Source organism: Amblyraja radiata, chromosome 37 (genome assembly GCF_010909765.2).
Source record: "Amblyraja radiata isolate CabotCenter1 chromosome 37, sAmbRad1.1.pri, whole genome shotgun sequence".
Lineage (NCBI taxonomy): Eukaryota > Metazoa > Chordata > Chondrichthyes > Rajiformes > Rajidae > Amblyraja > Amblyraja radiata.
Window position 1 is genome coordinate 12,312,228 of NC_045992.1, and position 13,757 is coordinate 12,325,984.

General features: G+C 44.9%; 1 protein-coding gene across 1 annotated transcript in view; it reads left to right on the forward strand.

The window, feature by feature from the left end:
- The window catches only part of LOC116966573 (tyrosine-protein phosphatase non-receptor type 20-like), a 54,405-nt gene that overhangs the window by 9,191 nt on the left and 31,457 nt on the right, over positions 1 to 13,757 (forward strand). Inside the window, exons 3-4 of the mRNA XM_033012962.1 lie at positions 10,361 to 10,508; positions 12,154 to 12,230. Coding sequence (XP_032868853.1) covers positions 10,361 to 10,508; positions 12,154 to 12,230 — 225 coding nt within the window. The remainder of the gene's footprint in view (positions 1 to 10,360; positions 10,509 to 12,153; positions 12,231 to 13,757) is intronic.

A 13,757-nucleotide genomic window follows, 5' to 3' on the forward strand; every position in this document is an offset into this window, starting at 1 on the left:
CTTGGCAGATGGAAAATTATCGCTGAGAAATATATCGATGAGGCTAGAACCTGGTCCACACATTATTCCGATGGTGGTGCAGCAGTAGAGCTACTGCCTTACAGCGCCAGAGACCCGAGTTCGATCCTGACTACGGGTGCTGTCTGTACGGAGTTTGTACGTTCTCCCCGTGACCTGCGTGGGTCTTCTCTGAAATCTAATTTTCCTTCCATGCTCCAAAGACGTACAGTTTGCAGGTTAATTGGCTTGGTATAAATGTAAAATTGTCCCTAATGTATGTGGGGTAGTGTCAATGTGCGGGGATCGCTGGTCGGCACGGACTTGGACTGGGCTGAAGGGCCTGTTTCCACGCTGTATCTCCAAACTAAATTAAGCTAAACACTGCGGTGCGGTGTTGCTGGTTCATATGTTAAGTGACCCAGGTTTAATTCTGAACTTTGGTGTCGTGTGTGTGCAGATTTTGCATGTTCGCCCTGTGTCCGCAAAAGTTGACCTTACATGTTCGAGTTTTCTCACACATCCCAAAGACAAGCAAGCAGCCTAGTCACTTTTGGCCACTGGATCTTGTTCATTGAATTTTCAGTCTGTGGACCTGATGCTCTACAATGCTGAGAATATATTCTACACTCTTTATCTTGCCCTTTGCTCCAGCTATTGTATTTGAGTTTGAGTTGAATGGATTTATGTATCGTATATCTGATCTGAACAGCATACAAAACAAAGCTTGTGCACGTGACAATAATACCAAACCTAAACCTAAATCTTGCAAGAGTGGCAGTAGGTTGCCGGGTTCGATGGGAATGCGGACAGATTAGTTTACAGGAACAAATACTGGGGGGGTTGAATTGCTCTGTGAGTTGTCAAAGTCGCTTGGAGCTGAAATGGTGTCATTACATGTTGTGATGAAATAAGAAAATATCCTCTTATTGATCACAACTTTTAACATGAAGGTAAAGGTCTTACTTTCATCATCATCATCATCATCATTGTTGAAAACATCACGGTGCCTTACAATGCCGTGTACGACAGTGATCGCAACTTCTACTGAAGTGTGGATGGCCGTTGGCTCGCTAGGAGCTCATCCGCCCTTTGACAGGTCTTGTTTTTGGTCCTGCTGGGGGTCCACAGCCCCCTCCTCACCTGGCAAACCAGGTGGGGGAGACGGTTTGGTCGCCGACTATCCGACCATGGAACAGGTAGCACGGGATTACATGGTACCCGTGGCGGGGGGAACTCCCCCCGACCTGATCTTAAACTTCAACTTTATAGCCTTAAAGGTAACAAAAAAAGTTACCAACTGAAAATAATCAAGTTGAAGACTGCACATCACAGTTAGTAAAACATGGTGAAGGAAAAGTCGACTATTAAATGCCAAGATAAATGTCGTGCTATTATGACGGTAAATTAAAATTGGAATGATCAAAATAAATCACACAATGTTTATTATGCATCAGACACGTAGTATATCTTTTGCTTTCATTGTCAGTTGAAAACCAATTCTGACTTTAGGATTTAGCAAGATTAAAAGCAATGAGGGTGAAACATTTATGAGATGAAGAATCTTAATGACTTACATTTTATTGCACAGTCCACTGCTTTAATGGGATTAGATGACTTCTACTAAAATTGACTGACATTCATCTGTACGGGAAATTTGGCATTCTAATTACAAATTTATATGTTTGATCGTGTCCTGTTGTGATTAATGGAATATCTAGTTTATCTTCCGTTATGCTAATAACCGATAATATTCATGATGATATTCATTACCGTCACTAAAGGTCACACACACTGTTTGAGTGAAAAGTTTTTGAAATGGACAATCCATTGAACCTTTCCTCAAGAGAGAAATCTGTAAAAATTAGAGGTGAAACTAACAAGATAACAAGCCAAAAGCATTCTTCACACTGCAATACTTCCCTGTCCCTCCATCTATCATTCGGTTAATGGCTCTTTAGAGGCCTTTAAAACAGTGACCTTGCTACCAAGGCAACAGCTACTCAATCCAAATAATGAAACTACTTCTTATGAATGTTGATGTTTGCCTCTGCGTGTTTGATGAAAGATCTTTGGACGCATCAATAGCTCAAACCATCTCAACACATGGTTCAAAGGCTGGGCAAAATTCAAGGCCTAAAACAGACCATTCTCCTCTCTGCCTCATCTGAGACTCAATTTGTGAAAATTAATGGAATGAAAAAGATAGGAGAAAGACTGTGACATGCCCAAATTAAGAGTTATCGAATATGGCTCTTCCTTAGATAACAATTTCATGATAACTAGTTTAAGAATTGAGTGCAGGCATGCAGTAAAAATACAATTGGGGTGTGTGACTGCTCCATTGCTGGGTATATTTCATGTGATAGGGGCAGAATTAGGCCATTCGGCCCATCGTCTACTCCGCCATTCAATCATGGCTGATCTATCTCTCCCTCCTAACCCCATTCTCCTGCCTTCTTCCCATAACCCCTGACACCTGTACTAATCAAGAATCTTCCTGTCTCTCTGATATAAAAATATCCATTGACTTGGTCTCCACAGCCTTCTATTTAAAACTGACTTGATGGACAGGATTCAGGCAGGAAAGTGGGAGAAGTGAAAGATGGCCCATTATCTTACTGAGTGTCAGACCAGTCTCAAGGGTGGCTAGGTCCGTACATGCTTCAGCTAAGGAGAAGGAGAAGATACCAGGCAAACCTCCACGTAGACCACGAAGAGGGAAGACCCATGTGCCATGGTCAACACTTCAAAGAATATGTAAAGGTAGGTCGGGGAAAGGGACTGAACATTGGTAGAAGAGTAACCACCGGAGAGGAATGAGGAAGTCTTGCGTGGTGGAGATTTCCACAGGTTCACAGCCGTCTTGGTGATGAGAGTTCTCCTGGTCTTGGTTCTAATGGCACATTGGCTGTGACCCTTGGTTCTGGACTTTCCAGTCACTGGGAACATCCACCCTGGATCTCGAATCTGTTAGAATTTCCATCAGATTCCCTCTCATTCTTTCCAAACTCCACTGAATATAAGTCCCATCAACCCAACGTCCTCGGTTATCAGTGCTGCCGGCTCGGGATTCAGTCTAATAAACCGTTACTTCACTCCTTCCTTGGCAAGGAGATTCATCCTCAGATACGGAGACCAAAGCTGCATACAAAACTCCAGCTCAAGGATTAATTCCAATGCTTAATGCTTGCTTTATTTGTCAATAATAGACTCCAGATCGACTCTTATCAAGGCCCTGTACAACAGTAGCCAAACATCCTTGCTCCTTATATGTAGTGAAGGACAAAATGCTATTTGCCCTGCTAACTGCTCGCTGCCCCTGACCATTTGTTCTCAGTGTGTGTTTTACAAGGACATTGTATCTCTCACTTTCCCTGTACAGAACAACACATTAAGATAAACTTGGCACCGTTCATTAAAACCTTGGCGTGCAAACGGGCTCCTGGTTTTCCTGCTGGTTAGCAGGCAGTCCGAGCACTGGGATTGTACATCTCATTATCCCTTCATGTCTCAACGACTGCGGATTGAACCACATTGGAGCTTGGAACTTTGCGGCAGGATGCTCATTAATCACCATCGCACCGTTTTTGTGTCGTCTGAGCTTCGAACATCTGTACAACAAACAGCACGAGCAATTTGTGCCGTGCCTCTGAACCCTTCAAAGGCTATCCACTTTATAAAGTTTTTAACTCGCTTTCTTCCAGCAAGCAGCGGGTAGCGAACAAGGAGATTACATTCATTACAATACTTGCCTTATTTTGCAATATTTTTCAATAAACAAAAACACAGATTACCAAGGTGTGAGCAGGACGTGGAAAATTTGAAATAAGTCTTAATTTTGTTTTACTGTTTTAACGTCAGCGCTCCAGTTTTGAGGAGGTGCTCGTGCTTTTGATAAACATTTTAGTTTAGTTTATTATTATCACGCGTACCGAGGTACAATGAAAATTTTGTTTGTGAGCTACACAGTTAAAGAAAAAAACTGCATGACCACTCAAGCTGTCAACAGAAAAAAGATAAAGGGTGCAACATTCAGTGCACCATATAACATTGAATTCTGATAAAATCAGATTAAAGATTGTTCAAAGGCCTTCAGTGAGAGGTCAGGACCTCACTCTAGTTGGTGAGAGGATGGTTCGGTTGCCTGATAACAACTGTGAAGAAACTGTCCCTGAATCTGGAGGGATGCGTTTTCAAACTTCTGCACCTCTTGCCTGATGGGAGAGGGGGAAGAGGGTGTAACCGGGGTGAGAATGGGCCTTGATTTTGCTGTTGGCCTTGTTGAGGCAGCGGGTATAGGTGGAGTCAATGGAAGGGACTTAATGCGTGCTTAGTGCTAGCATTTTATTGATTGGATTGTAATAATGCTCCATTTAACAGATCAGATTGTCCTGACACCAGGATTATGTTATAGAAACATGCAGTGCATTATTCTCAAAACATTGTTCTTGGAACAAATTAAAGCAAGATTTGTACGTAGGTATAAAAATAATGAAATTTGAAATAACTAACCTCTGAGTGTCCTGGATGCCATTCACTATCTCACCCCTTGCTTCCCCCATCTCCCTATAATATCTTCTGTTATATTTTTCTTTGGGCTTCCATTTTGTTGATACTATGGTCCAAGCAAGTAGTTTCTATGAAACTTGCTCCTTGGACACTGTGCTTCTTCCTATTCCTTTTAGCCTAAGGTCAGTTTGTGCCAATGAATGCGGCATTCCTGGAGTTACAGTGCGTGACCAATGGGTCATGAACTAGAAGTACACAGCTCAACACCAACAATTATTGGATCTTTATATTTTAGTTTAGAGATACAGCGCGAAAACATGCCCTTCATCCAACCGACCAGCCATCATCGCATATTAACACTATCCTGCACACACTGGGGACAATTTTGACATTTATAGCAAGCCAATTTACCTACATACCTGTACGTCTTTGGAGAGTGGGAGGAAACCGAAGATCTAGGAGAAAACCCACGCTGGTCACGGGGGAACGTACAAACTACGTACAGACAGCAGCCGTAGTCAGGATCGAACCTGGGTCTCCGGCACTGCAAGCGCTGTAAGGCAGGAACTCTACCGCTGCGCCACCGTGCCGCTTGAACTGCTGCAGAACATGCTTGGTTGGCAGGGGCAGCGGCTGAGGCAGAAAGTGGCTGCGGATAAACAAAGGAAGAATGGCATCACTTTGAGATGCAGCGCTGGAGAAGGATGGTCCTCTCTTTTATGAAGATGAAGATAGGAAGTGATGAAGATGAGAGATGTCCCGGGCCTGGCAATAGATGAGGAAGACAATTCCTGATTGCTGACCTGAGGATTCCGACACATGACCTTGCGGCATAGTTGAGGCATTGCTTCCACACTTCACTTTAAACAACATGCATTATCAGGGAGGAACACTGCATAACACTCTGACAATAATCCCTCCTTTGAGATGTTCAACTTGTTCGGGGCTGCAGACAATGCTGACAAAGCACTATGACCCATTACACGCGCTGTCGGCAGAAGGATCCTGAATGTTAATGTGATGTGTCAAAAATTGGGAACATCCTTTAAGTCACGCATGCCCCTTTGTATTGCTGATCATAGGACTCTAAATAATAACAGCTACACATGTGGGCCTTGGCTTCTTGTGTGGAGTGTCCAATGCAATGTGTGTGTACCATGTAATGTGTGTGTACCATGCAATGTGTGTGTACCATGCAATGTGTGTGTACCATGCAATGTGTGTGTACCATGCAATGTGTGTGTACCATGTAATGTGTGTGTACCATGTAATGTGTGTGTACCATGCAATGTGTGTGTACCATGCAATGTGTGTGTACCATGCAATGTGTGTGTACCATGTAATGTGAGTGAATGGCAAGAGGGGGCACTCAATCAGTAACCAAACACAAAATGGGGACTTGTTAAAGGTACAGCATGATGAGCCACCCTGCAGCCTAACCTGTGGAACTTCTTATGTATAAGAAAGAACTGCAGATGCTGGTATAAATCGAAGGTAGACACAAAATGCTGGAGTAACTCAGCGGGTCAAGCAGCATCTCTGGAGAGAAGGAATGGGTGACAGTCTCGAGCCGAAACGTTGCCCATTCCTTCTCTCCAGAGATGCTGCCTGACCCGCTGAGTTACTCCAGCATTTTGTGGCTACCTGTGGAATTCCTTTCCGTAAGGTCACCACCTCTATCCCTTTATTTTTTATGACATTCCCGAAACCTACATCTTCGACCCTGTGTCATCATCATCCTTAACGTCTTAGTTCTCAGTTCTAGTATTTTTTGTGTGTCAAATTCTGTTTAGTCACACCCCTGTGACATAGCTGGCATGTTTTATATTAAAGGCAGAACAAATTTAAATGATGTGGTGATTGAGATACTTGTGGTGATTGAGATACTTGACATCACCATCAAGTCCTCCGACAACATGCTACGGGTCATCATTGACCAGACAGGATGGACAAGATGGCTGGCTACTCGAGCAGGTCAAACGCTATATGACTCTACCACTCTACGTGGAGACTCACCTCCTGATATTCCGAAGCCTTTCTACCATCTACAATGCTCCAAGCAGGAATGCTTTGGAATACTCTGCCTGTCAGGATGAATGTAGTTTCAACGCTCCTCAAGAGCCCAATGCCATCTTTGTCCTGTTTTCACACCTGACGCTTCCTTATCTATGTATCTCCCTCTCCCCTGACATCAGTCTGAAGAAAGGTTTCAACCCGAAAAGTCACCCATTCATTCTCTCCAGAGATACTGCCTGTCCCGCTGAGTTACTCCAGCATTTTGTGTCTATCTTTGATTTCAACCAGTATCTGCAGTTATTTCCTACACATGATTTCTCTAAGTTTAGCTTGGAGATATAGCATGGAAGCAGACCCTTCAGCCCACCGAGTCCGTGCCGACCAGTGATCACCCGTATACTGGTTCTATCCTACACACTGGGGACAATTTACTGAAGCCAATCAAGGTACAAATCTGCACGCCATTGGAATATGGGAGGAAAGCAGAGGACCTGGAGAAAACCAACACAGTCACAGGGAGAACGTGCAAACTCCATACAGAGAGCATCCATAGTTAAGATTGAAACCGGGTCTCTGGAGCTGTGAGTCAGAGATTCTTCCGCTGTGCCACGATGCCACATTCAGTTATGAATGTGAGCTGAACATGTAGCTCTCAGCTATCATCAGTAGCTCAATGCTCAAGTTTGATTTCAAACTAAGTTATCTCTGCAAACTGGACACCTGTACTTTTCTGCTGAGCTACTTCTTCTTGCGTATGGCGTGCACAGCCTACAGTTGCAGGACAACTTGTTCTATTTGATCTTATTTGATTGTGCACGCCGGGTTGATTGCATTCGTTGAAACAAGGCAGACCACATGAAGGTTGCAATCTCCCACCCCTGCTGAGCTACAAACAATGAGCATGCAATGTACTGTGGAGTTTATTACTGTTATAAACGGGTCTCTTGCTTTACCTCACCATGGGATTCAATGCCCTGTGTTCACAGCACAGTCTTCCAGCCCAAGGCTATAAGTGGCCATGAAGAACATCTCCACCCTCACCACATTGTGTGAATGGTTCCTGTGCCTTGGTGCACATCCTCAGGCAGTCAATGAAGCATCTTCAAGCTTTGAGTACCGTTTACGGATCTCTTGCCGAAATATTCGCACCTCCTGTGCATTTGTGCTTGGACTCGCAACTTTATTTGAGACGTTGTACAATTGGCCATGTTTTAATCTTTGTTAGTGCTGCTTACTCATTGAAACGTGTAGGTGTAGGGTGGAGAGGTGGAGAGAGGTGTGTAGTAGGTGCACACCTGTGGGTATACGGTAGAGAGCATCACGGCCTGGTTTGGCAACTCAAATGCCTATGCACAAAGGAGAATATAAAAAGTGGTCAAGAAGGAACTGCAGATGCTGGAGAATCGAAGGTAGACAAAATTGCTGGAGAAACTCAGCGGGTGCGGCAGCATCTATGGAGCGAAGGAAATAGGCAACGTTTCAGGCCGAAACCCTTCTTCAGACTATAAAAAGTGGTGCCCATCACGGGTACTGACCTCCCCACCATCGAAGGGATTTACAGAAGGTGCGGCCTCAAAAGGTCCGCCAGCATCATCAAGGACCCACACCGCCCTGGCCATTTCATTTCATTTCATTCCTGCCATTGGGAAGAAGATCTCAGAATCTGAAAACTGTAATGTCCAGGTTCAGGAGCAGCTTCTTCCCAATGATAATCAGGCTCTTGAACACTCCAAACACCAACTAAACTACAAACTAGTTTGCACCAGGGACGTTCAACTTTAGTTCCGTCTTTGCATTAATATTGGGGCTTTTTATTTATTGAACTGCTTGTGTTATCTATCGAGTCCTATATTTACAGACTCGTTATGCTGTTGCAAATAGATTTCATTGTTCCGTTTCGGTGCGTACGACAACAAACACTCTTGACTCTTGACGAGTGATGAATGCTTCTGTCTGGTGAGTGAAAGCAGAGGCTTGTGGTTCTTCATCAATTTGATCCCCGGACTGTGCTACATACATGGGCAGAGTCTGCACTTCAAGACTAGTCCTTGAAGCCATGGAGTTTCCATACTTTCCTTATAGGTCATATTCTCCAATCCAGACAACATCCAGGGGGCAACTTCTATCATAAGTATATCAACATATTAGAGGCATAGATAGGTTAGATAATCGAGAAAACTAAGTAGAGGTTGATTCAGGAGCAGATCATAATGTCTGACCTGGTTCATAAGCAAAGTTTTCATTAGAGAAGCAGCCATGCTGGGCTGAGATGGGAGCAAAAGTTGACTCAGGTAATGAGTGTAGTCAAGCCCAAAACAAGGGCCCTGCCTGATTCATAAGATAATGCAGGCAGGTAGCTAGTCTAGCAGCGTGGTACAATAGAATGGACTCAGTAATGACCCTGCTGTCCTTTAGTTTGGAGGGAGGAGAATCTGTTCACCGTCGCGCCCCAGCAAGCAGCAGCATTGGAGAGGTGAGCGGGTCATTCACTGATCTTTTCGAGACATTGAATGGTGCAAATTGGCTGTCCCTCCATCACCAAGAGTGACTAAGTAATTCATTGGCTCGGAGGTACCCACAGGTTAAAAACATAACACACGATCCTTGTGATGACTGTAACAAACGTCCTTCTCAAAGTGATCCTGTGGCAGGTGAATGTATCTGGGGTAAGATTTTATTTTGGCAAAATCTGATGGAGAGAGTGTTGAAATTGGGTTAAATTAATTGAGGGGCATAGTGACGCAGCTGGTAGAGCTGCTGCCTCACGGTGCCAGAGACCTTGATTTGATCCTGAACTCAGATGCTGTCCGTGTGGAGTTTGCAAGTTCTCCCTGTGACTGAGTGAGTTTCCTCCGGATTCCTCACACATCCCAAAGACTTGCGGGTTTGTGGGTTAATTGGCCTCTATACATTGCCCCGAATGTGTAGGGAGTTGATGCGAAAGAGGGATAATGTAGAACTAGTGTGAACTGGTGATCTATGGTCAGTGTGGACTTGGTGGGCCGAAATGCCTGTTTCCACACTGTATCTCTAAACTGAACTAAGCAATAATTATTGGAAGCAAATCAAAACAAGATTACAATGGGAACGGCACAGTGGTGCAGCGGTATAATTGCTGCCTTACAGCGCCAGAGACTCGGGTTCGATCCTGACCACAGGTGCTACCATGAGAGACCCCTTCCACCCCTGCAACGGACTGTTCCAGCTGCTACGGTCAGGCAAACGCCTCCGTTTCCATGCGGTGAGAACAGAGAGGTTGAGAAGGAGTTTCTTCCCAGAGGCCATTCGGACTGCAAACGCCTATCTCACCAGGGACTAACTCTACTGAACGTTTTTCCTTCCATTATTTATTATGTAAAGGTATATGTGTGTTATGATTGTGTTTATAGTTTGTATGGTTGTTTGTTTGTTTGTCTTTTTGCACAAAAGTCCGCGAGCATTGCCACTTTCATTTCACTGCACATCTCGTATGTGTATGTGACAAATAAACTTGACTTGACTTGACTTGACTACATAGTTTGTACGTTCTCCCAGTGACCGTGTGGGTTTTCTCCGGGTGCTCCAGTTTCCTCCCACACTCCAAAGACGTGCAGGCTTGTAGGTTAATGGGCTTCAGTGAATTGTAAATTGTCCCTCGTGTGTGTAGGATAGCACCAGTGTATGGGTGATCGCTGGTTGGTGTGGACTCGGTGTTTCCGCGCTGTATCTCCAACGTCTAAAGTTCTAAATGATAAAAGAACGAAAGCGGGGAAACAATGCCAGCCATTGTACTGCATTGTTGGCTGCACCAGTGAGATGACATGATGTTTAAGTGTCCTTGCTCTTCATGTCCCAGGTCAATGAGGAGGATCTGTCTGGTCTGAGCCACAGTGAAGTTGTTGAGATTCTGCGCAGAGCGCAAGGTTCGGTGATGCTGACCATCGGTAGGAAGCCACCCGTCCAGTTGCACGACCCGCAAAGCACCGGGCAAACCTCTCCCACAAGTAAGTCACCATGAGCTGGCATGCAATTGGAGTTTGTTAGTTCTGATATTAACTTGTTGGAAAATAAGTAACAGAAAAATGTTTTTTCACAGGAGTGGAGAGGTAGTATTAAAGAAAACACTTTCATTCGTTTTATTTCGAATATTTAAAAATGTTCTCAGCAGCTATATCTACTCTGTAGTTCATCAGTAATGGTCTCTTCTAGCTGTGGTCACAGATAATAGACAATAGACAATAGGTGCAGGAGTAGGCCATTTGCCCCTTCGAGCCAGCACTGCCATTCAATGTGATCATGGCTGATCATCCCCAATCAGTACCAAGTTCCTGCCTTCTCCCCATATCCCATGACTCCGCTATTTTTAAAAGCCCTATCTAGATCTCTCTTGAAAGCATCCAGAGAACCTGCCTCCACCATCCTCTGAGGCAGAGAATTCCACAGATTCACCACTCCCTGTGAGAAAAAGTGTTTCCTCGGCTCCGTTCTAAATGGCTTACTCCTTATTCTTAAACTGTGGCCCTGGTTCTGGACTCCCCCAACATCTGGAACATGTTTCCTGCCTCTAGCGTGTCCAAGCCCTTAACAATCTTCTTCAGAAACTTGCTACAGCCTCCTCAGAAATCTTGGATGGAACTGTATCGAGAGACAAGAACATCAGACAATTAACTGTGGACCAGGGAGGGTTGGAATGGGATGTGATGGCAAATGCAATGGGGGAGGTCAGTGTGGGATGGATGAAAGGGTGCCTGTGTGTGAGAAAAAAACACTTCTCCAACCCCTGCTCACTAACAGAACCTGTTCGCCAACATTCACCAGCCCAGTCCCACAATGCCCAATAACAATAAATAGCATGTTTACGAAGGAACTGCAGATGCTGGAAAATCAAAGGTAGACAAAAATGATGGAGAAACTCAATGGGTGAGGCAGCATCTATGGAGCGAAGGAAATAGGGAACGTTTCATGCCAAAACGTTGCCTATTTCCTTCACTCCATAGATGCTGCCTCACCCGCTGAGTTTCTCCAACAATAAATAGCATCTGACTACAAGAGGTGGTCATATAGAGCCATACTGTATGGAAACAGGCCATTCCACCCATGCTGACCAAACTGACCATGCTAATCCCTGCTCACTGTGTTTGTACCACCTGCTTGTGCCTGTCCCAAGTCTTCCAAATGTTTCCTCTCCATGGACCTGTCCAAGTATCTTTCATATGCTGTGATTCTACCTGCCTCTAGCACTTATTCAACATGCGCATCATTAAAAAAAATATTTTCCTTCATTGCATGAACCTATAGTTTTAGACTCCCTGAGCCTTGGGGAAAGACTGTAGCTATTCACACTATCTCTGGCCCTTATGGTTGTAACACTGCCTTTGTGTTCAATGGGTTGTAATGCTTAACTGCATACTTTTCTAAGTTCATCCCATTGCCAGTAAAGTAATGTGTGGCACCAACCATCCCCTTCACCCATTCTGGAAAACACAGAATCCTCATCTCATATGATAGAGGTTTATGATTTGCAAATTTTCACTGGATTAAAAAAAACACCACTTCCATTATTCCTTTGCAATTTCCTTTTGTAATTGTCGTCACATATTTGGATTAACGTTGGATTAAGCTGATGTTGATTTATCTTTCACTTGCCAGAGATGCGATTCCAACAGCAAAATCCACAAGGATTTGATGCAGAGCGCCCAAGAGACAACCCTGGAGATCCTCATGAGGTAAGGGGATGGGTCAGATATCCTCTGGTGAACTATGCTGCCATCCCGTCAATATCCATGAATAAAAGCATGGGCCAACCAAGGGCAATGTGGGTTACACTAGGGCCTTTAACTTAACACGGGTCTCTGGCACTGTAATGCCCCTGTCCCACTTAGGAAACCTGAACGGAAACCTCTGGAGACTTTGCGCTCCACCCAAGGTTTCCGTGCAGTTCCCGGAGGTTTTTGTCAGTCTCCCTACCTGCTTCCACTACCTGCAACCTCGGGGCAACCACCGGCAACCGCACGGAAACCTTGGGTGGGGCGCAAAGTCTCCAGAGGTTTCCGTTCAGGTTTCCTAAGTGGGACAGGGGCATTAGGCGATTTCTCAGCGGACTGCTGGCGACTGGCAAGTTGCCGGCAGTCGCCTGAAAAACCGGGAGCTGGAACGGCGACTGTCAGAGTGGAACACACACACACATCGCAAAGGCGGGGGCCAGGGCAAGCGGGGGGGGGCGCTGTCTAAAAAATTCTCATGGTGCAAAGCCAAGGTGATACAGACACACACCGCGATGAACAGGAAGGTTGGCGCTGTAATTAAGATAGCTAAAGCACAGTAAGTCCTTTAAAAGAGGGGGGGGGGGGGCGGTGAAGGAGGGAGAAGGAGTGGAGACAACTTTTAAGAAGCCAGAGATACACGGCTGTGAAGCTCAGCGGACATTTAACATTACCGGTCGGGGTCCCTTGATTCTGAAAATTACCGCTTACCTTTTTTTGCCCCAATGAGCCAATGAAATTCACCAGTCAGCGCTAGCTCAAACCAACGAGAACCTCCGACAAGCTTCGACCTCCTGGCCACCCATTAGGACCTCCTTGCGACCCACCTACAGCTCGAGAATTCTCGCTACTCTCCATGGCGGCTTCATTCAAGTCGCCGCGAATTTTTCAACATAAATTCTCGGCGACCATAATGAGGCCGCGACTAGTTGCCAAAATGTGGGAACTCCTCGCGACCATGAAGACAACTGCCCGGCAACCACCCGCGAACATGTGGTGACCATGTGGCGACTGCAAAGCATAAAAAGTCGCCGAGGTGGGACAGGCCATTAACTCAGCTGGACAGGCAGCATCTCTGGAGAGAAGGAATGGGTGGCGTTTCAGGGTCGAGACCCTTCTTCAGACTGGTGCAGTTTGTTTTCTAATTCACCACGACAGTGGCAATGACCCCTATCTCCAGTGAAAGACAGAACAGTTATTTTGCAGATAATCCTTCATGTTTTCTTGCGTAGGAATCGGAGGAACACGTTTGTGGCAAAAAATCTCTCGTTTGCACAAACTCCTCAAAATTGCCCCAGGAACCAATTATTAATTATTTCATATTATGTAAATTTTATTAATTAGATCAACAAGATGATGCTGAAAGTCTGTTCCCATTTGGATAGATGCTGGTCTAAATAAAGCAAATATAATGAAATCCACTATGCACATATAAATTAGGCATCACTATGACGGACTAAGTGACCTCCTGTAACTCTGTAGGGATCTAAC